At 43.8% G+C, this 20782-nt stretch overlaps 1 protein-coding gene across 1 annotated transcript in view; it reads right to left on the reverse strand.

The window, feature by feature from the left end:
* The window catches only part of ABCA12 (ATP binding cassette subfamily A member 12), a 103320-nt gene that overhangs the window by 9867 nt on the left and 72671 nt on the right, over positions 1 to 20782 (reverse strand). Inside the window, exons 29-46 of the mRNA XM_052675057.1 lie at positions 20601 to 20735; positions 19760 to 19912; positions 18844 to 19021; positions 17052 to 17270; positions 16223 to 16419; positions 15497 to 15657; positions 13965 to 14189; positions 13590 to 13728; positions 12062 to 12314; positions 10786 to 10872; positions 9979 to 10072; positions 8361 to 8488; positions 7391 to 7478; positions 5984 to 6089; positions 3470 to 3524; positions 2929 to 3106; positions 1145 to 1260; positions 426 to 585 (exon numbers count right to left, since the gene is read on the reverse strand). Coding sequence (XP_052531017.1) covers positions 426 to 585; positions 1145 to 1260; positions 2929 to 3106; positions 3470 to 3524; positions 5984 to 6089; positions 7391 to 7478; positions 8361 to 8488; positions 9979 to 10072; positions 10786 to 10872; positions 12062 to 12314; positions 13590 to 13728; positions 13965 to 14189; positions 15497 to 15657; positions 16223 to 16419; positions 17052 to 17270; positions 18844 to 19021; positions 19760 to 19912; positions 20601 to 20735 — 2672 coding nt within the window. The remainder of the gene's footprint in view (positions 1 to 425; positions 586 to 1144; positions 1261 to 2928; positions 3107 to 3469; positions 3525 to 5983; positions 6090 to 7390; positions 7479 to 8360; positions 8489 to 9978; positions 10073 to 10785; positions 10873 to 12061; positions 12315 to 13589; positions 13729 to 13964; positions 14190 to 15496; positions 15658 to 16222; positions 16420 to 17051; positions 17271 to 18843; positions 19022 to 19759; positions 19913 to 20600; positions 20736 to 20782) is intronic.

Raw genomic sequence — 20782 nt, forward strand, 5'->3', positions numbered from 1 at the left:
TGCATTACGGATCGAGATGACAGGCAGCCAGCACTGGGCTTAACGCAGCGCACTTGACGCTCAGCGCAATGAAATCTAGTTGTCACTCTCAAGTTTGTACTGCAAGAATGGAGCTATAGTTTAAGTTCCCATCAACCTCCTATCAGACATCCACACCTTCCTGCCTTTCTCAGCAAGGGCAGTTCTTGTCCTCTCTTGTTATATTCTTCCCCCTGTCACCACCATGCTCATCTTTGCTGGGGGAACAGATCTACACAAACAAACAGGATTTGTATGTGACTCACACCCTGTCAACCCTGTAGCCTGCAACTCCTGTCCTCTGCTTGGTTGACCAGAAAGCTGCTAAGGACCTGATCAAACCCACTGAACTCAACAAGAAGCCTCCTGTTGTTTCGCTCAAGGCTTGGTACCGTTGGGGTTCCTACCTGGTCTGTAGCTTTTTCCTGGGAGAGCAGAAACACAACGGAGTGTGTAATGATGGTATTGATGCCAAAGAACAAGTTGACACAGACATACACGATGAAGGCCATTCCAGTCTCCTTGAAGACTCCAGCCAGCAAGTACATCCATGAAAATGTTGCATACCTATAAATCCCCAACGGCATAAAGAGCAATTGAACAGTAACTCAAAGAGTAATTGAAAGCCAATAACTAAAGTCCTCAGACAACTTAACAGTTCTGTCCTGGCAAATGACTAGACTCCTACAGTACAGGAACTTAATGGAGGACAAATGGCTTGATATCTGTTAGAACTGAGAGAAGTTCATGATACGCAGCCCTGACTGAAAGCAGATAGGCTGGGCCTGGAGGACTTAAAGTCAGGGAAACAATTTTGCAAAGTTTTTTTTTTTGGTTGTTTTTTTTTTGGTTGGTTTGTTTTCCCCTTGTTGCATCTCAAAAGTTCACAACAGTTCAGTAAATATCTGCTTACAGCCTGAGCTGTCACTGTGAGCTGGAATGTTTTGTATCCTCACAAAGATCTTGCAGGCATGACAGCAGCTTAGCTCGCTCTGCTCCTGGAAGGAGTCACCTCTTGCTAAGTTGGCACTGAAGAAGAAAGCCCGCTTATTCCTCTGTTGGATCCCAAATCACAGCCTGCAATATCCAGTTCCTCACTCTGATATTTAAATTGCTTCACACTTACCCAAAGAGTAGCAACAGAAGAAATACTGCCAGTAAGTTATTGTTGTTGCAGAATGCTGGTATCTGGAAGGATGAAATAACTCCTATCGAGAGTCCAATAGGGATCATAAAAAGTACCTGTAGAAAGATATTACAAATATGTTATTAGGACAATAATTCTTCAGAATTTTTCTAGAATGATACAGAAGCAGTAAAATCTGAATTGGGTCCCACTGTTGTAGCTAAAGGAAACTAAATACAGGTAAGTGTCTCAGTCTTATTTAGGAAGTCTTGCATTCGAAGCCTATTTGAATAGGCTGAGTTTTGTTTAAAAAACAAAAGAAAAAATAATAATAAGGAGAGAAAAAAAAGAGGAAAAACAGACCTAAATGGAAAAATACCCTTTGGGTTTTCTGCTAGCCTTGCAGACAGGCCAGTTCATTGCTCTCTGTAAATCCAGTCTCCCCAGAGTCAAGCTACAGACCTACCATGGATCTGCCTCAAGAGGTTCCTCTTTTTCTCAGCTTTGGGATTTAACAGAATTTCCTGGTGGGGATTCACTGAGAAATATCAAGTTGCTGAGAGTTGCTGGATTAGTTTCAGCCTGCTGAATACTGATTGTGGCAAGGACTCCGGGGATTCTTCCACAGGCTGATTTACAAATATGCAGTGCTGGAGCAAGGTTTGGATCAGGGAAGCAGAAACACACCTGTCCCATTCTCCAGCCCCCTTGTCATGACTCAAGGAGGCTGTGGCAAGCCAGACTGTGGCCATGGCTGACAGACCCCAGGGATTTCAGCCCTTAGCTCTGGCTGCATCAAAGAGGGGCTGCCACTCAAATACATTTGCAGAATTCCTATTTTCAGAAATCGATGCTGTCGCTGGGATTTTAGCAGAACACAACTGCACTGATGGAAACTCATAGGGTATGTGGAGCTGATCACCATCAGAGATGGCAGTGCCAAAGCTCGTGAGCAGAAATAGTCCTGCACTTGCAGATCTCTAGCTTCGTGAGGGTTTGACATCATGCACCAAAGATAGTTCTTAAGACACAAAGCGCTTCAGCCTACAGATACTGTGTGTGTGATGCTTTCCAGCAGTGCTATTAACCCTCTTTGCCACAAGGAGACTAAAATTCAGAGTACAAGGGCATGTCTATGCTGCATGATGCAGTACAGCACTGAGGAGCTCAGCTATCTCTAGGAACGTGGTAGTAAATCTATACAGCACAGTGCAGCACTCTAGAAAGCGACCTGCTCATTACCTGGAAGGCACAGAGCTACACGAGTACCCTCCCTGGCTTAAAAACATTTACAATTGATAGAGCATTCAACTAAGCAATGCATTTTGCCAAGTAGAGGACTGTCAGCTGTGAGATGTCTGCTGATGTCATTCCCCATGGTCGCAGGGTTTCCAAAACGGCTCCAGTTTCAAGCCCCAAATCTTTACCCCAGATGCATAAAACCCACCTGACAACTCACGCAGTCCTGCAAGCTAACAAAAAAGCTGCTTGCTGCTTGCATGATAAAGTCGAAATCAAGCCCTGGCCTGTTCTGTGCTGCTCTCATATAAATGTGCTGAGTGTTTTGCATACACTCAAGAGAGAAGGAATGCCTTTGCTTAGCAAAATCCAGTGTTGCAGTTCACATTTAATCGTCTTCAGTGCCTCTGAGAACAATTACTACATAACACTCTTGGTAGTGATAATATTAATAAGCCTAGTCAACCAACTTTAAATAAAGAACTTTTCCCCCCTCCTGCTGCTGAATGCCACTCTGGATGCATTTAAGAGTTTGAATTATTTACCAGATCATAAACGAAGTTTGTCACCCAGTAGCTTGTCATTCCAATGCCTGAAATATGCTGCAGTTGCTTGGCTTTGGTTTGATGTTCTTTTACTACGTAGAGCACGAAGCTTGCCGTTGTGATGGAGTAGCCAACCAGAACAGACATTGAAACTATGATATCAAGTAAGCTGTTGAGCCTGGGGAGAAAGTAGAGAAAGATACACACGGTGAGTCGAGGCGGTCGGCTTCCCTTGTTGAGTTGGTTAGAGCCTAAGCATAAAGGACCTGAATCTGCTCCAGTGTCCTTTGTTGGTTATTATGCCTAGGAAAAAAGTCACCCCCAGATTCATGAAGGATCCCACAAAAAACACTCTAAAAAGAAACATCCTGTGGCATACAGAGTGCCGCTCATGCATTAAGGCAAGGAAGGCAAGATGAGAGCAGTTTTCACATTTGGAGGGAGATATTTAGTAATTTAGGCTGCTTAGTGGTTTCCAGGAAGCAGGCTTGCTTCTTTTGAAGCTGAACAATTCGGGCATCAGCCGAATGAATCTTCTTACATTACTTGTTCTTGACTCTGTCCTCCAGGATATGGGTGAGCTGATAAGAAAATACCTACAAAACCAAAAAGAAAATAAATGTTAAAAGTAGCTGGCTTAAATTTTCTTTCCTCAGTTCTCGAGGTTGACAGTAATACAGAAGACTGAATAGAGAAGAAACACAGACCAAATCTCTTTTTGCTCTATCACTGCAGTGTGACCTTGGGCAGGATTTTGAGAGGCTCCATCTTCCTCTGATTCCACTTTGATGCTCAGCAGCTATGAAATTCAAACCCTAGGCCTTGCTTCTGCACCTGCCCAACTTTAAGGGCTATATATCTTTCACTTCAGCAAGAATGCTTCGACAGTGAGGAGAACAATTTTGTCTTATGCAGCTGGAACAAACAAAGAAAATCAGTTTGTCCAAAGGAACTAGTGGCAATTGCTTTGTTCAGTGCCCATAAAAACTGCTACAGGGAGGAAGCTGGGGGGCCCTGCTGGGACAGTTCCAACCTCCAGCAAAGTCCAGAGCCTCGGTCACACTTAGGAAAGGGTTTAAGATAAATTTTATGGCTAAAAATGAGGTTCTCCATCTGGATTTAGGCACCTAAATAAATTCCTCAGTTCTCAGGGGGTGCTGGGGAACCTCAAGCTGCTATAAAATCCAAAAAAAGATTTGATAGGACATAGCAACTCTGAAATTTAAACTCTCCTGGTGCCTGACTTTTGGCAGCTACACAAGGGGGGAGTATTTGGGATTGCTTTCCCTAAAACAGAACGCTCTGGCATGAGGGCCAGCAAAGAGCAGACTGCAGTTGTAGCCCACCAGGTGCCAAACCAAGCAAATAGATTCGAAAGGGGAGATTCCTCAGGAAATACATTCCATGGAGGGAAAAATCCTCAGCCTTGTCATCAGTGAGCAAAATGGAATTAAAATCTGAGGCTGCTGATAGAGCCCCACAAACAGCCAGGAAATGTTTTCCTTCTCTAAAAGAGGGAGAAAGAAAGATACCGTCTGTCTAATCTGCTAATGCTTCACTATAAAGCCATTTTCCTGTGCTGAAGCTTAGGCTAGAAGTCAGAATTTCCATTTCAATGCTTACTCTTTTTTTGTTGGTTGGGATTGAGAGAAGAGAAAGCACAATATAGGAAAGTCAAAAGCTATTATGACTTGCTTAGTGACAGGGTAAAAAGCTCTTTATGTATTTTTTTTCTTTTTTAAAGATATGCTAAGTCAAATGTACTGAAGCAGGACTGGCACCTCTTTCAAACTGCTGAAATGACAACACGCTTTTATCTGGCCTTTTCAGTGCTTCTTAAACTGTCATTTATTTGTCACAACAACAAATAGATTTAGCTGCCAGGGACATACCACGCAGACCGTCTGTTCAATTGTATTTCAAACTGGATTTACACTACCCCAGGGGAGCTATCCTCATCCATTCATTTTATTTCCCCCATTCTATGAATTGGATCATTAGTGGGAAGTGGAGAATTATCTGCCTGGTCGTTTACTACTAAGCATTTCATTCAGAAAAGAAAAAAAAACAACCAACCAAACCAACACGCACACACAGCACGACAGATGGAATAAAAACTGCTGCTATTCTTTCCCGTTGAAAATTGCTGTTTTGCTGGTACCAAACTTTCCCTGTGAAAACTTTCTGACTGTTCACATAAGCTTTGCTCCCACTACTGCATGCGCTGGGAATTCAGAGGTGGGGTGAGCATCAGTGCTTAATAATTCAGCTGCTTTGGGATGCTCCTGCTGCTGGAAGCTCCTGTCTCTGCACGCTGGCAGGGACTGCAGCTTTGCCACTGCATACAGACAAGCTTGAACCTCCTGACCTCGAGGGCACCCTGTGAGTCTCAAAGGCACGAGCCTTTATTCATAGGATGGTTGTGGAGCCAAGGTGCTGCTTTTGCTTGTTGTGAGGGGAGCTGCAGTGCATCAATATGCGGAGGTGGGGAGAGAGATGCACTGCTTGGACTTGTAATCAGCATTCTGCTGCGTCTTGAATTCATGGCATAGCACTCAAAGCTTCAGCAGATGCCTTTTCCATTGTAGTTAAATTCAGATCACTGAGGAATAATGGTTTTATGAGCAAAGAGACACTCAGCTATCTCACTGCCACCTGGAACATCCCAGGTGAGGGGGCTTGGCATGGCCGAAGTGTGGCCGGAAGGGCAGCATTTGTCACAGAAAATCAGGGGGGCATCCTGCAAACAATCTGAGGGAGCCTTTCTCTGCATAAATAAGAGGCACCAATCAAAAGTACCACAACGAGAAGCAATAAATCAAATAGCAACTGCTGACATTTTTTGGATGAAGCGAGCGTTTTACACAGGAGCAGGGGTCTTCCCTCTCCAGCTCCCTAGGGTCTTTGACAAAGACAAATGCAATAAGTGATTTATTCATGTTTCTCAGTGCTGTCTTTAAAGGAATCTGCATAATTTGGAGTTTTAAAAAATGACCTCACTGAAGCCCCCCCCCCAGTGGGGAGAAATTACCTGTTCGTGTGAAGGGACACCTACCATATCTGGAACTCTCATTTTTTGGCAGATTAGCTCGAAGAATGAAGTTGTTCAAGCTGTTCAGATAGGCTGGAAGGCTGTGATAACCTTCAGGATTATACCACACCTGCACACGACGGAGAAATTGAAACAAACTGGGAGATAAATTGTGACTGATAACATTTTGGTTTGTTCTTCTCGCACAAATGAATCAGCCCGTAGCTGTTATCTCAAGACATAAGCTCTACGAGCTAAAGTCCCATGATTAAACCACATCAGGTACCAAATGAGTATAAAAGCACATTTCATTTAAAACATGAGCAGTCCCATCAGCTTCATTTGCCTTCCGAGGGAGAGGAAAAGAACTAACTGGATATGTGATATAAAACCACAGATATGTGGTTTCTTTTCTATCAAACATCAGCTTCCCTTGAAAGCAAGTGGGACCAGATTGTTTTAGGGCAGAAAACACTGCTCTTCTCATTCAGCAACAGCCCTTCCTATAGTCATGATCACTTTTTGCCAAAACCACGATGAACTGCAAGGACTGAGGGCCTTGCAGACCAGAGGAGATGCACTTTGTGGGGATTTACCCTCTTTAGGGGCCACTTGCAGCACCCGGATTAGAGGTGCAAATTACTTCTGAAGCACAAAGGGCTTAGGCTATTAAGATTACAGGCTTCAATACAGCCCACAGCACCCACCTTTGTATATCCCCAAGTTCTACATGCTCAGTGACTTTATTCTTCTTACCCTAGCAGAGCAAGTACTGCTAAAGAAAGAGGGGGCTGGAAGTCAGCCTTGCTTCCAGTGCTACCAAAGTTTCAGGTTTCTAATCTGACACGTGATTAGCAAATAGCAAGAGCTTTCAGATCTAGAATTGAAGGGGTGAAAACATTTGAAAATTGATTACGTGAGCTCTGAGCATCAGCAAAACAATAAGCAATGAATCCTGTAATTCCCTTTGACTGGGAACACCTCTGAGAACAGCACTGCTTTTGCAGGAACACTTTCCTGGTAAGCTAAGTTTAGCATGGAAACAACAGGAACTCATCTGCAACTCTCTCCTACCTCAGATTTCAGCCTTGGCGCCTTTAACGCTGATGTGTTACAACATTTTCACTGAGCAGAAACAGAGAAATGGGTAAATCAGAATGTACAAGCCAGCCCTAGCAGAGCTACATACGTTCTCCCATGAGATAAAGGTGCCACGAACCAATCTTTTCACATCTGGGTAATAAAATTATGACAGCAGAAAAATTGTTTCCTATCCGCAAGAGAAGTCAGACCAATAAAGAAGAACGGGAAGAGGAGAGAAAATGAACTGAAAGTCATCTCTCCCATGCCAAGCTGCAAGATTTCAGATGTTTCCCCTCTCTCTTCTAAAATATCCCCAAACTCAACATCACTCCAGTGGAAGTGAGTTACCTTGGTCAGTGTTCTGCTGGGGGGCACTGGCTTGATATCAAACTGGAGATCTCTCGTCAAAGGCATCCCAAAACTCCAGCCACCATACCTGAATGAAAAATCCAGAGGGAAATGCACTGTTACGTTCACCCAGAAGCTGTAACAGCATGGCTGGTGTATGTTAGCATGGGCTCCTCAGAGGCATACATGCACTGCATGTCACCATAGTCTCAACTGTAGACTGACTTGAAAGAGAAGAACTTATCACGCCCATATCTGGAGAAAACAAGGGAAACAAACTCAGCAGTGTTACCACAAAACTGCCTCAATTTGAGAAGTATTTTGGAGATGCTTACTTACCACACTGAAACAAGATGATTGCTTCTTTTCCAGAAGATGAGCAGCTCAGGTTAAATCAATGGACAGGTGAACGTATTCCTTGACAACCTCAATGGCAGGCTATTTTTGCCCTACAACATGCTGTGCAGCTGCATTGCAGGCTCCAGACACAATAATAGTTCTAACAGCCCCATTGTGCAAGAAAACACTTCAATTCTAACCTCCATCCAACACGGGCATTTGTTTAAGTGAAGTGCACACCAAGACTCTCCAGACAATTAAACCTAGAGGAGAATCTCTCCCCGGGGTTTTTTACTTCATGACAGGCTGTGTCAGATTTTCCTCTTCAGAAACATTTCTGAGCCAGACAAAAGCCCATCTACAGCCCCAGCCACCAGCTCATTGGGTGACTGACATGTTATCCCCAGGTGCTCTCTGCTATGATCAAGCAGAGCACTTAGACAAAACCTTTATCTTTAACTCTATGCTTCTAGTGCATTTTACCTCCTTCCACTAGATTCACAGAAGCTATCAGCAAAGCGGTCCTGCTAAGCCTTGCCTACACCATCCCCTCTTTAAGTACAGGGATATAAGTCTAAAAGGATGCTCGTAGTAGTGCAGTTAAGAGAAAGAATGGAGATGCATGCCATACCGTTTCTGCAGGAAGTCTTTGGTGGTTGCCAGAATGTAGCTCTCCACGTTGTGCCCCGTAACGTTATAAAGCATTCGTGTAGAGAAGGTCCTTCTGTGAGGGGGGGTATAGTTCTTCTGTGGGCACGTCTGAGAGGAGACAAGGGAACAAAGACATCAGTGACTGTGCTTTAACTGTAAACCTCACACAGCAGGACAGGGCTGAGAGCTGACAACGGTGACATTCTGGTCCTGGGACCAGTGCTTAGAGAAACCACAGGGCCAAGACGCACAGCATCCAACCCAGCGTGCTGTTCTCAGTGTATTTAGAGAGGTGCTTCAAAACAACCTTTGCTTCAGTCTACACTTCAGATTCACTGACATGAGCGAGACCTTGAAATGTGCTTCATGCTAGGCAGGAAGATTTTTCCTGAATTAACTCTGATCCCTTTTAGCAGAGCTGCAGTGACTGCACTGACAACGGCAGAAGGCAAAACAGCTCACGGAGCACAAAACTCCACGGTGGCCTCAAACTCTCACCTTGCATTTCACAGCAGCTATGCTTTACATTTTAACTTTACTGTCAGTCATTGGGAATATTTTTCAAAGCTTCAGAGAAACCTTGGATTAGTCCTGAATATAGAATTTAACACACTGAGGGTCAAAATTGCATTGACTGCTTCATAAGGTTGAAACGTCCTCCACTGGACAGCATGCTGGCTGCTTCCTTCAGCTCATCCATAACAAAAATCCTCGCCTCCCCTATTGTGTATCTGTTCAAAACTCTACATCAGAATACACAAAACAGCTGCCTTCATGCTGAGGAACACCTGCCTGTGCCTGCTAGAGGTGAGAATCAGCTTTGAACATTACCCTGACTTAAGAGAGAATTGATGCCAGTACTTCTAACGATGTGAAATTAAGTACATGCCCAGTAAAGTGCTTGAAGAAATGTCTAGGAACTTCTGACTAAGTACATGCTTTATCTTACAAACAGTATCATGCTGTGCCTGGAGTTTGGTTTCTTTCTGGAATAAAGCTGAAGACAGGTGAACAGCACTGTGGGGAGGAGAGATCAACCTAAACTGGACACATTAAGTTCTAACTTTTTTTAGTCAGAATCTGCCTTTCCCCCCTATGCATCTGAAGACATGGAGCTCAGCAGGACCCATATCTGGTCCTGTATGTACTCCTGCAAGGCAAATAACTAATATTGTTAATCACCACTATTCATAATGTGGAATGGTGCAAAAGCAGATGGATCCAGTAGACTTTGCAAACAGTTAAATTCTAGCAGTAATAGCTGTGCTTTCATATAATGACAGTGCTGTATAAAATGCAATTTTCCTCTTGAATATACACTCACCTCTGCTAAATGGGACAATCATACAACATTCAAAAACACCATTAAGTCTTTTCCTAGAGGTGAGCAAGGCAGATATATGAGCATGCAAATCTTCTGAGGTTACTGTTTCCTTTCCTGTCCCCAAGCGGATGCACTCTGTCATTATCCAAAGTACAAAATCAACACGACCAGAAAGGGAGAGATGGGATTTTGAATACCAAGTTCCCACAGATCCCCATTCACAACCTGCTGGTTTCCCACCAAACTCCCTCTCTTTTGGGTTTATTCCAATTACCTGGATGCCATCGGTGCAGTTGCAGGCAGAATACTTTGTTGAGGGGTTTCCAGTGGTGATCCATGGGCCAAGCATGTCTTCATTTAAACACTGCCTGAAAATGAACACATTCTCCTCTGAGGGTCTCTATAGCCAGAAGTGCATATGCTACTAAGATGGCAGTAAGAGGCTTCAGCAGAAAAGGAAACCTCCTTTTGCCTGCTCTGGAAATACCTGTCCTCCCACTGATTTGGTGGAGAACCCTCAGCACAGTTCCCCTTGCCTGGATTCATCCAGCTGATTAGAAAGAACCCAGACACTGCTTCATTCCTGCAGCAGTTGGCCAAAGCCAAAATGATCTTCCAATACAGAAATAGGGGATACACCTAGAAAGTGCTGCAATGGGCCATACTGACAGCAGCCTCTACAAATACTCAGCATAAACATTTGCGTGCTGATGTGAGGCACACTTTAGTACATAACCTGCCCTGGATTGTGTTACTATTGAAAATTCATCCTCAGAGCCCCAAACAGACCAGTCCTCATAGGACAGCTTTGACTTATGAATAATAGCTATGCTGAGAATGTAGCCATGAGCAGAGCAAGCCTGCACCAGCCTGCCAAAGGCTGCTTAGATATCTGTAGCGTGCTTAAAGAATCTGTAAGTCAGTCTGGAAAGAGGCAAGAAACATTTTTCCTCTGGCATCCACGTATGAAAATTCTGCAGACAATCAAGGATGGAAAGAGGTCTGGTGGCTAACGGAGTTACATCAATTCTCTTGCAGACTTAGGATTTAAATGGGAAATAAAAAGACAAGAAGTACTTACGAATTGCTTTCATTCATGCATGTGTTATCTGTCCCAGGGAAAGAAAGCATCGAAGCAACTAAAGCATTTGTTGTTTCATTGAAATTCCTACAATTTAAGAAACAAACAAAAAAAAAAACCAAAAAGGAAAATATTCAGCGTATTTCCATCACCACTGAGCAGAGGAAAGATGACTGAAAGAAATGGGATTTATTTAGGATGCTAAATAAATGTCCTGGTGCTAGCCCTGCATACAACTTCAGTCCTTGCAGCACATGAGGGCAGACACACAGGTTTAAAAGAGCTGCTCATTGCCTATAGTTGCACATCTACCCCTGTGACTCACTGCCTCCAGATCAAAGCAACATACAGAGAAACTTCTGAACAATCAAAAACTCTGTTTCCATGGAAAAAGGATCCACAGACATTTCCAGACATGACTCCTCATCTCAATCAGTTCTGACACCAGTGAAGTCCATTCACTTTAGGTCATTCAGGAAAACGCATTTGTCTCCCCTGTAGTGATCTACCAGGAGAAGCAGGGAGCCTTAGGAACAGAGGACTCAGAGACACGTGGCTCATCTGTCCATCCAGCAGTACCGAAGCAGAAAGGCATGAGCAGTCCCAGGAAAGAACATCTGACAGCAGACGGGGTGATTTGTAACAACATTAGAGATGGATTTCATATTGCTTTCTAAAGAACCACTGGAGAAACACAGTTTACCTCATGAAACCAGAGTGATACAGACTGTATTCATTATGGTAACCAGATATTTAAGCACAATTAAATCAGTAAGTGGTGATGTGTTGTTAATCATGCCCTTCAGTTCACTGCATGCCTTGGACTAGTGGGTCCTGGGCAGGACAGCAGCACATCTTCCTGTACTGACAGAGAGGCAATCAGACAGCTCACAGCATAGATGGAACTTGATCCTATAGCTGCAGTGTTGGACCCAACTAATGCTGCACCTCCATTTCAGATTGGGGAAGATTGAACACTTTTTAAAAACCATTTTGAGGCAGGATGGATGTCACAGGGACAGATGGCTCCAACGGCAAACACAACAAAGAGTATTTCTCACATATTTCACAATTAATCCCAGCTTACAGATTGTTTTTCTAAAGCTTTCTGATTGCTGGCGTGAGCCGAGCCATCTCTCCAAGAGACACCCCTAGGAAGAGGATTTTATCACTGTGTTGTCTGCATAACAGCTTTCTGCTGTACCTGCTGAGGAACAATCCTGACAGTAAGAACTGGGCCTTGATGGGTTGAAGGCTGAAAAGGAACACCACTCACCCAAAGAAGTCTGCCTGATCTGACGTGCCATACAGAGAGGGGGAAAGAATCAGCTCCGGGTATTCGGTCTCCTTAGTCCTCAGCGTTCCAAGTCCCATTGCTGCCATCACAAAGAGGACTGGGAGGATGACCTGAGCAATGAAGCCTCGCACATCGCGCCGGGTATGGTGGAATCTCTTAATGAATAAAGCTGATGTCTTCTTAAGCAGCAATGGTAAACCCTGCAGGCTCTTAGATCTGATCAGGAGCTGATCTGGGTACAAAAGAACACATTTTGCCACGGATCAGTATTCATGAAATGCAGAGAACTGATGCTCACTGGAACTTGGGAGTTACTTCGGCTGCCTGTTCTCCTTTTCAGATGGAAAAATCAAAACTAGTAAGCTGGACTGTACCCCATTTGGACAGAATTCAGGTTTTGGCTCAAGTAACGACACGTAACACCAGTTTTTTGCTTGATTTCAAATGCACACACGTAGCATGCACATTTTGACATCCTGCAAGACAAAAGGAGACTTCCAGATACAAGAAGTTATCTGCACCCTCCCTCCTCAGCTACAACTTTTGTATTTGCAAACTGAAAATTCTTATCATTCAGAAAGGACGTCCCAAGGCAAATCAATAAGGGAACTCATTAGGGAACAAGAAAACGAGGCATATAAACTAATCAATCACATGCATAGACAAGGTTGCAGCATGAAAAAAGCAGAGCTGAACCCTATGTAACCTATTCCTCTTTATGAAATATTAACCTGTATAATACAACAAAAGGCAAATCATCTTCAGTGCTCTTGTTAGGGGTATCATAAAATACTTTTCTATGCACCTGTGTTACCTCTTACGGATTTGCTCATTTACAGTGCAGGTCAGCTTTGAGAAGTGAGTACAGAAATACTTCTGTGTTGTCCCTTAGCAGCTTCCTTAACTATAAATGATATATCCATAAGCAAAAAACATCTCCAGTTTGTCAGAAGGGATGTTTCGGATGTTTTTGGGACCATGCCACCTTGGGCAGCTCTCAAACCCTCAACACACAGACACTGCTGATTCTCTTCTGAAGGTAAATCTATCCCAATGTGTGGCCCTTTTTGCTGTGTGACTTATACTGCAGTCGCTGGGACAGAACAAAAAGCACTGGGGAGGATGGAGCTCAGAGCTGTGCTGCTTTTCCCATGAAGTTTCTCTCAAATTCTACTAATTGCGTAGAAATAATTCTCTGCATCAATTACAGCAATTGCTTTCAGAGCCATACATTTGCTACTTCACCCACACACTGTATTTGATTAGATTAAAACTGGAATCAATTTAAAGGGAGGCGGATGCAAACAAAACCCCTCTGTAATTTGTTCTGTGATTCAGACATTCCAAACCAGTGGATCTAGACAACCGTAGAGTGCTGAGCTTCTAGGGAATCAGTGGCTTTGTGTTTCTGGTTGGGTGAAGTGTGTTTTTAAACCAGAAAGAGTCCATCTGTCACTGTTTGCATTCTCTGACAAATCTGGATTAGAACCTGGAGGTAATTTAGTACCATCTCTTTCTGTGAAAGTATCCGTGCTCACAGACATTTCGTCCCCGCCGTTTTGGCCACTGGCTCCAGGCCCTCGCTGGGATAGTCCTGCATCTTCTTGTGGGTCCTTCCCCAGCTCTTTTGTCAGATTGAGAAATACCTACAGAACAAGAAAACATACAGGGAAACTGGTCAAAAATACTCAGTTCTCCATCATCTCACTCTCTAAGTAAAATGCTGAGAGGTGAGACAGTGCTATGCTTTGTGCACTACTAGATGCATAAATTTATGCATACATCTACACCTTCCCACATTCATAACTATAGAACAATGAGTAACGAAACCAATTTCTTCCCTTCCCTGTTACTCCTACATCCAAAACCTGCCACCACCTACCTCTTCCACAGTTGTGTTTGAAATCCCATAGCAACCAAGGTGGAGATCACTCAAGCTGGTATCGAGGGCTCTGAGAAGTGCCTGGTAAGCCCCCGAGACTGTGGACTTGAAGGGGGGAAGCACATACACGAGCTCTCCACCAATATCCTCCTTGAGATAAGCCTCTGGGAGGTGGGACTGGATCAGGGAGGTCACTGCTGCGGTGTCACACTCCTCTATCGCATTCTGAAAAAGGAGGAAAGCACTCTGTGTTCAACCAGAAGCTGCTGATGTCAAAATTCCTGCTGCAGGGTTCAGCTCGGATCATGTCCTGATGGTGGGTGCTCTCAGCACAGACATGCAGCATTTCATTTTTAAAACCAAAAAGAGATGAACAGGGGTTTCCAGCATTTGAACAAGACTCAGGAGATGTGGCACAGACTCCCTGCCCCTTGTTGTACTCAGGAGGAAGCTCTGGGCACTTTCTGGACTATGTTGAGCCCAGCTTGGTCCATCCACACCTTACTGTGCAGACATAGCGGGCCTAGGACAGATGGACCACTTTGCACCAGCTAGAGTGTTTACAGTGAAGAGAAAAAGTCCAGCCACATGGGAGAATTCACACCTGAACTTGCCTGCCAGCACAAACACAATTGTTTTCCTGTGAAGTACAGGGCTTGCACGAGGATCTCCTTTCATTTTCTCCATAGACGCTGCCAGTAATTTGGATGAGGAGCTGATCTTTTATGGTATTCATGTGTTATTCAGTGTGCTGGCCTGCCAACAGCACTGTAATAAATGCTTTAAGAGCAGAGTTCTGCCCTCCCTGCAAAGAGCAGAACATTTTGCCTCAGGTCAGGTACTATCAATGGATCTGACAACTCTGAACTTCAGAACTCACACTGGATCCAGCCTTGCCTTTAACTATCAAGGAGGCCCTGCTCTCCAACAGAGCAGAGAGATGAATTTCCTGCTTCTGAGAGCCCCAGAGGCAGGTCTGATGGCCTCCCTGGGGACTGGCTTGGAGAGTGTCCCTCTGCTTCAAGGAAGATGCTCTGTTAGTATCTCTTCCCTGAGAAGCAGCATGCTCATATGCAGATCCTCCGTAGATCTTTGGTGCCCCTCTGCATCAAACACAACCACTTTGGGACTGCTACCATTCTCAGCTCCTGCCAACAGATGTGCACAATGGACATGAAAACAAGCTAGGGTCCAGCAGGGAAGGGAGGATGAAGAAGACTTCACCTGGGTCACAGAAGGCTCAGATTCATACCTCTGCTTATCTTTGGGTAGCAGAGCTACCCAACACGTCCTACTTTCAAAATAGAAATTAGATTGGAATAGAAATTAGATTGGAATAACTATTTCATGGCAGAAATTTAAGACTGATAAGAACCTTTTGCAATGGACTTCATTTCTGTTGGATTACTGTGACTCCCTTCCTTCCTTCCTTGCTTCCAAATGATTTATTTTCCCACCCAAGATGCCTATCATAAAAGCATACATTTAACTTAAAATGAGGCTGAAGATTTAGGACCAACTCTGACACGAACCTTCTTTTTTGTGAGCGTTAGGTGATATCCATCACCAAAAGTTTCCTTGAGGTAGAATGGAGACCCACAGCATTTGAGCCCTCCATGCTCTAGAAAGGCAATTCGGTCGCTCAGTACTTCTGCTTCATCTAAGTGATGCGTAGAGAGAATGATGGTTCTGCCTGGAAAAGAAGAAGCTGATGTCAACCCACACAGAGCAAACATACAGGATTACAAGAGATAGGTGAAAGCTGCATTGAATGATGTAGAGTTTCAGGTGAAAATCATCTGCACTTTTATGGAATTAATAATAATTAGATGAAAAGTAACATTACTGAGGAGCTGAAAAATATTATTGTAAAATATGCACTAAGGTACAGATACTTATCAAATGACATTGTGAATTTACAAGAAGAATGAAGAATGAATTTAGAGGATCTACAAGGTGTTTCCAGTCCCCCACAACTGGTTCTCGATGCTCACAAAACTCACAGCTCAAAACCACTCCATATCACAGAATGGCCAGGGTTGGAAGGGACCTCAAGCATCATGAATTTCCAACCCCCCTGCCACATTCAGGCCACCAACCTCCCCATTTAATACTAGACCAGGCTGCCCAGGGCCCCATCCAACCTGGCCTTGAACTCTTCCAGGGACAGGGTATCAACACATCTAGGGATGGGACACCATAATTTCAGGACACAAAGCATCTCTGCCTCTGGGCAGCATCTCATCTCATCACAGTACCTTTTTTATTCTTGGAGATAATTTCCCAAATACTCCTACGAGAGCACGGATCCACCCCTGTTGTTGGTTCATCCAGGATCACTACCCTTGATCCACCCAGCAGAGCAATAGCTATAGACAGCTTTCTCTTCATCCCACCAGACAGGGAGCCAGCCAACTTATGACGATGGCTGTAGAGTCCAGTCTCCTTCAAAGTCCTTCAAAACAAAGAAAAAACAATCTCCAAATGTTGCCCTTCAGGCAACTTTTAAAAGCAGAATATTTGAAAATATCCAAAAAGCATAACTGCAAATGAAGAACTGCTCAAGAACAGACTGCTCTACTGAATGGTCAGAGTGCACTGAGATGATTCATCCTGTAGGTAGCTCAGCCACTGAGATTTTAATTTTTAAAAAAAAACTTTCTTTAGGACGTTTTCAAAGTTTCCATCTGACAAGTTAAGGTTAAAGGCTCAACCTCATCAACAGAGATCACCAAAATCCAAATTCTCTGGGATGTTTTGGCTGTTTCACTTCTCCGCAGAACCAGTAAAGCTGGCATCATCTTCTAACTGGTTGATCAAATCTCTTTTTTGGGGAAGACTGTAAAGAAGCAAGGATCAGACCCTTAGGCGTCTCCAAAGAACTGCCACAGAAGCTTGTAAACTGCTGGAGAAGAAATGCTGTTTTCTTACAGCCACAGATTTCAGCACTCAGTGTACTCCTCCAGTCAGATCAAGGCATTTATTTGAACTCTAGGCTGGGTTTGCAACAATGCTCAAAACCATTCGTTTGAGCTTTGCAGTGGTACTACTACCACTCTCTCTTCTCCCACCCTGCTGTTTTCATACCTCTTAACTTCTTGGTAGAGCTCCTCTTTACTCCAGAGAGGGACTTTGATGTACCCATAGAGCAGCAGGTGCTCCTTCGTGGTGAGGTAGTTGAAGAGCACGTTGTGCTGCATACAGATACCCATGTTCTTCCTGATAACTTCCTGATCAGTCTTGATGTCTTTGCCATAGACAACGATAGTGCCTGATGATGTAGGGAACAGCCCGGTCAAAATAGATCTGAAAGGGAAAAATAAGTAGAAAAGGAAGTTAAAAACAAAAAAAGAGAAAGCCCTAAGTACTTTTTCTCCACTCTCCTGTAGTTATCATTACTTGCCAAGCTTCCTTCCACCACCAGCACACTCCTTGCAGCCAGAAAACACTGAACACAGCTTCTTCTACAGTCTCTCCATGCTTTGGTGGAGCAGTGCCCAATGAACATCAAAGAGCGCCCTCCTTCCCCCTGTCTGTGGGATTGTGAGGGCTAGTAGCAAGCTCACACACTGAGCTCTGGCTACTTTTCACATACACTTTTATCTTCCTTAGGGAGGTCTCTCCCTCCCTAAGTCAGACCACTGCATGTTCCTTTACATCAATACTCACGAATGCCCTTCACTTCCAATTGAATCACTGGGAATTCACAGAATGCAGTTACTCTTCATTCTTTGGGGTTTGTCTGCAGTATCCAGACAGTCTCATACTGCTAACCACTTCAGAGATTGAAAACCACATCTTCATCATGCTAACCACATCACAGCGCAGAGACCTGATTTCACTGCCATTATGAAGAAGGAATGGGGGAGGATATCCTGACAAGACACCTCAGCGAGGGCAGCAATTTTGTCTAGTTCAAGCTAATTATTACCCACCAAGTAGTACCTAACAGACCTGAGTCAAACACCTTCTACGTGGAATGACTACCTGTACAATACAGGCTGGTTTTAGAGCTGTCCTGCAAGGGAGTAAAAGGAGAAGATGCACCTCAGGCTGCCCTTCACCATCCCTGAGTTGCACTCTCTCCTGGGACTTTTAACTCTCATTAAAAAGGAGAGGAGAAGTACCTTGTGACCTTACTCAGGATTTGAAGCCTGCACTAAGTTTCAAGAAGCTATTATATTTTTCTGTACATCACCTTTGCCTACACTTACTATGAGGACATGACATGAATTTATAATAAGCTGAGATGAAGCACACATCTGTCTTGTCTTACTGTTTTTGGCTCTTCTGGGGCTTCTATTTATCACCTTAATGTTGCTTTCAGAGTGATGCATACATAGATATCAGTAGAGAAATCAAGTTCCACAGGTTATCCAGTGATGTTATCCAACACCTTAAACTATAATTTATAAATGGCAATGCTGGAAGGGCTGGAAGGCCAGAGCATTAACCTACTGCAATTCCAGCCCAGCCAACACACGAGTCTGTACAGTTGAAATATACCTTTATTAGGCTTTCTCACTAATATTAATATCACTTCAAATTTGGCAGGTGCACAGGCTACCCACATCTTTCAGAGCAACCCAGCCCCAGGCACCAAAGCCTCGTGGAACAAAGTGCTGGAACAATTGCTCTGCTGCGTATTACAGGGATCCTACCAGACTAAAAGGCATATTCCTAAGCAGAAAAGGACCTTCAGTTCTAGCAGATGAAGGGACTGCTGAGGTCATCTGAGAGTAAGATGAAACTACAAGAGAGATCTGTCCTAATAAAGCATTTCATTCAGCTTCCCAGTGCTGAAAAGCCCCACTTGCTCTCATATCCACCCAGCTGAGCCCAGTGGTACAAAACAATCCCAGCTTTAAAGGACACGTACATGGTGGTCGTTTTCCCAGCTCCATTGTGTCCCAGCAGGGAAGTTATATTCCCTTCATAGAAGTTGAGGCTTAAGTTGTCCACCGCAGCTTTGGATCCATAAACTTTTGTGATGCCATGGAGGGAGACTCCCAAGGTGAGATCAGTGGGTTCTGGCTCCAGGTGAGGCGGGGGGGCGCCTTCAAAACCCAAGGGAAGGGTTAGACGACAGTTACCTTTTTTCAGGTCAGAGATAAGCAAGGCTTTTGATGGCATACAATATAGCAGAAGCAGTTGATTCTCGATGAGGAACGCAGGGAACATTTCATAGGATCTGAGACATTTTGAGCTCTCCCACATTTCTCCTTTTCACTCCTGCAACTTCTTATAATTTCTGACAAGAAGCATTAATCTCTCTCTTCTGAAAAGGTCCTACATTTAGATGTTTCAGAGCACCTAACTTCACCTACACTAAACAAGTATATGAAATTAGAGGAAATACAGCAAAGCTATTGAGTTACCTTCTGTTAGGCAGAACTGGAAAGTTTGTATGCGTGATCTCATAATATTTTATAGGCTAAATATTTACAGAAATGGACAAAGCAGCAGACATTCCTCTTGCCAAAGGGAATTCTGTATTTGCTTTCACAAACAAAAATGTATTTCTACACAGAGCACTGTAGGGTGAGGTATATGAACCCAAGGTATCCTCTCAACTACAGTATACACATCTATGCATGTGAATGTCAGTACTGGATTTCCACATCGAATTGGAAGAAAAAACAATTTAAAAGCCAAATCTCCATTTGGGTAAGTAATAATTTTCAGTTTTTCCTGTGCTACAAAGTAAGGATTAACATGAAATTGTGCTTTCTGAGCATGGTGCCCTTCTCAAATTTGGCTTTATTTACTTAAAACATATGTCAGTATCCACATACATATCTGATTGCTGGGGCTGGCTTCTTTCCTTAACACAAGCTTGCTGAAGATGAAGCCTCTTTGTTTCTCACTCCAGAAAGGGAGCCAGTTGTATTCAAGCCAGTAAGATGGAAGCAGTGGGAAATACCAGGGAGCAGCCATGCCGTATCTTCCTGCAGGAAGAAGAGGAGCTCATTCAGGCATCTGTTTCTGCAGGAAGCACCACTATTGGACTACACTCCAAACAAAAATGAACTCCAAGGAGATCTCTCCTCTCTTGATATGCTTCATGTACTACTGATACTTGGAAGGGATTTTCCCCTAATTGGCACAATAGGAAGCATTTGCTCATTTGTTATTCTGAGTATCTTTATAGCCAGAGGGCTGGAGTACTTTACATTTTCCACTGGGTAGATTTCTGTGTGCCAGCGGACTGCTTCATTAGGTGGGGAAGAAAAGCAAAAGACAAATGTACTGTCTCTTGCCCAAGGCAGGAATTACTTTTTGAAATCGGATGATATAAGTAACGTAACACAAAATCACTCAACTGACAAATGCTGGCTAACATGCTCTGTTCTCATTTTCACCAACCAGACAGCAATCATATTCTCCTGTGTCCTTGGCTTCAGCTTCTTCAGAGGTTCCACCTACCCACGTGATGAGCAGAAGGAACCCTAGTCCTCTCTTAACCCAGCATTGTTAATACTCTCAACACATCCTCCAAGATATGGCTTCGCTGCTCTAGGAACAGGGGTGCCCTGCGTGTGCCTGAGTGCCTGGATCATGGACTCAGTCAGTGTTGTACTCACCGTTTTCCAAAGGAAACAAAACATCAACAGCCTCAGTGCTTCACATCCTTACCTGGGAATACATTTCTTATATACCATCCCAGGATGAAGTAAACGAGAGAGTCAATCAGAATGAGCCAGCACATCCAGCCAAAGGATGTGTTGTCTCCAATCATTGGAGATTTATACATGTTGTCCCACTGCAGACCTGCAGAAAGGAGTTTAGAAGCACAAGAGAGTCCGTATGAGTTAAAG

This window comes from Tympanuchus pallidicinctus, unplaced genomic scaffold (assembly GCF_026119805.1).
Source record: "Tympanuchus pallidicinctus isolate F22 unplaced genomic scaffold, pur_lepc_1.0 scaffold15, whole genome shotgun sequence".
NCBI lineage: Eukaryota > Metazoa > Chordata > Aves > Galliformes > Phasianidae > Tympanuchus > Tympanuchus pallidicinctus.